The following is a 2889-nucleotide window of genomic DNA, read 5'->3' as shown; positions in this document are numbered from 1 at the left end:
CACCGCCGCTACACCACCGCTACTACCACCACCACCGCCGCCGCCACGATAACCACTACCATCATCATTAGTGTCATCGTCATCATAAACAGACTATTAAACTAAGTTACGAAAACCATAAAACAACTTGAAATCCTCTTGAAGCAGGAAGGCTTGGCATTCACTTCAAGCATTATCTGAAAAATCCTGTCTGTCTGTCTCTCTCTCACACATCCATCCATCCATCCATGTACTCTCTACTCTCTCCAGCTCCGCCGCGAGCGGTACCTCATTTGTACGATGTGGAGAATATACCGCCAGCATTACCCAAACGACTTGAACATTAGTTTCAAGGTTCATCCAAGGCTGGGACAACGAGCCGTACGTCCCCTGCTCAATTCAGGATCACAACATATAGGTACACTGCGGCATAATTTCTTTTCCTCAACAGGCCCTGCCCTGTTTAACATTGTCCCGAAACAGATAAAAGAGGAAAAGGATCCTATCAGCTTTAAACGGAGTCTGGACAGTTTTCTTCAAGGAATACCAGAAAAGCCACCCATACCTGGATACAACTCACTCAATAAGAACTCACTACTTGAATGGACCATAGACAAAACTTGACTGTAAAACGGATTTAGATAATCCTATCAGGTGGTGCTAGTAAGTTAGACATGGCCTGGACATGAATTTTACGTTTCGACAATTAGAAACATCGCCAAGCTAACATGGCAGTCCCCAAAATAGGACGAATGCTGCCGTTGATTAGCTCCAAGAGGCCATCGCCTCTAGCTAGCTATGTGACACACGAACCTGTGTCCATTATAACCTTCAAACAGGGGAGGTCAGCCGCTTCCCCTTGTTGGTCTGGCATCTATAGACTAGTTTCAGGGTATTTGCCCCTTATATATATATATAAAACAAATAATAAATGAGTATATGCATATATACGTACAGGTATGTGCATACCTACGTCTACCTGTATATATAGGTGCATATCTGGGTACAGGACATTGCAAACAAAACGTAGACAAAATAATAATAACCAGAGTACAGAAAACACACAAGCCACATAGAGAACATTTTCCTTCATCAGCTACCCCCATTCTAACACAGGCGTTTCGAAGAGTATATATATACATACATATTATAGACATTTCTAAATATATATAAGAAAAGTGATTAAAAATTCCAAGCAGATATCTATAAGGCATTCAGCGTTAAACGAATTTGGTCAACTATATCTAACAATCAGACACCAATAAATGCAAGTAGAATACACATCCAAGATAATTCCTCATGTGTGACAAATAGATCCAAATATCGTTGAGAGATGAAATCGCGTGAAAGCGAGTTTGTTGAGTGCTAACGAAATCGGTGTGACTTATGTAAGAAATTATTATACTATAGCAATAGTATTATATTATAGCAGTACTTACTGTGAAATGAATAAGATGCAAAACAAAAACCAAAGTAATAATAATAGCAAGAACAACAACCAAAACTCACCATGATGTGCATGTGAATCGTCATGTGGTTCGTGATGTTCATCAATATGGTCGGTTTCAGAGTCGTGGAAGTCTAAGTTCGAGTCGGTGTTGTGTACAGCAAACTTAGTCCGTGGGAAACTTTGGAATGAATTACTCAACATTGATATAAAAACGCCAATAGAAATTCCGATTACTATGTATAACAGCGTTTGTGGTCTCCGGCATATCGTCGTGTACATTTCCTGAAAGAGAAAACACCAAAACAGAAATAATAATAATAATAATAATTATTTCAAATTTTTTTTTTGCCACAAGGGCAGCTTGGGGGAGGTGGGGGTGAGTCGATTACATCGACCCCAGTCTTCAACTGGTACTTATTTTTCTGGCCTCGGCGGAATTTGAACATAGAACGAACATAGATGAAGTGAAGTAGTGGAGCATCATAGCCATGTGCTGAGGGGAATTCTTTGGGGTTTGAATAATTCACCTCTAGAGGCATGGGTATCTCCTTCATCATCCTTAAACAAACCTTATTCAGGGACGTTTTCAGTGGGACAGGTTACCTCACCCGAAGAAAATTCTAACTGGGCCCCACCTGCAAGGTCATGCGCTCTTTATATTAATATGAGATCACCATATATATAAACGTGTGTGTGTGTGTGTGTGTGTGTGGATAGCTCAAATTTATAGAAAAACAAAGACGAAGACAATTGTAGGAACAACAAGCAAGTGTATTAGTTTGACGCTCGTAAAAAAGAAAAAGTAAAGTCTTTTATATTTCGAGCCTACGCTCTTCGACAGAAAAGATTAAGAGGAAATAAATAGAAAGAGAATGAAAAAAAAAAAACGTGTTGAGTTCAGTGGTCCAACATGGCGAATATATATATACGTTTATGTATATGTATGTATATATATTGCATGTATAAGTATGTATATGCACGAGTGCGTTTGCTTATGTGTGTATGAGGGTTATGCATGTATGTATATACTTGTATATGTGTATGTGTATGAGTACGTGTCAGCACACACATAATACATACATATAGATAGATAAATAGATAGATAGATATCGCGTGATCACGTGATAGACCAGACTATCAGATGTTGTTACACATCGCTGGTCACAATGCGCTTTTGCATTGTTTTAGCCTTCAAATGACGCCATCCCGCTGGCCGTGCGAGCAGGCCAGCATTTCCCTGCTTATCACAAAGGGGACCGGAGCAACGTGAAATGAAGTGTTTTACTGAAGCACACAACGAGCCGCCCAATCAGGGAATCGAACCCACGATGTAGCGATCGTGAGTACAACAGCCTAGCCACTAGGCCACGAGGGAGAGAGAAAGAGCGAGTGAGAGAGAGAGAGAGAGAGAGAGAGAGAGAGAGAGAGAGAGAGAGAGAGAGAGAGAGAGAGAGAGAGAG

At 40.5% G+C, this 2889-nt stretch overlaps 1 protein-coding gene across 2 annotated transcripts in view; it reads right to left on the bottom strand.

Moving 5' to 3' along the window:
• Positions 1–2889, bottom strand: part of LOC106878913 (glycoprotein-N-acetylgalactosamine 3-beta-galactosyltransferase 1) — a 74595-nt gene that overhangs the window by 6862 nt on the left and 64844 nt on the right. For both annotated transcript variants that reach the window (XM_052974334.1, XM_014928262.2), the window contains exon 2: positions 1489–1711. In XM_052974334.1, coding sequence (XP_052830294.1) covers positions 1489–1708 — 220 coding nt within the window. In that variant the 5' untranslated portion in view covers positions 1709–1711. The remainder of the gene's footprint in view (positions 1–1488; positions 1712–2889) is intronic.

The sequence above is a fragment of the Octopus bimaculoides genome, chromosome 18 (genome assembly GCF_001194135.2).
Source record: "Octopus bimaculoides isolate UCB-OBI-ISO-001 chromosome 18, ASM119413v2, whole genome shotgun sequence".
Classification (NCBI taxonomy): Eukaryota; Metazoa; Mollusca; class Cephalopoda; order Octopoda; family Octopodidae; genus Octopus; species Octopus bimaculoides.
This window is presented reverse-complemented; position numbering and strand designations above follow the sequence as displayed.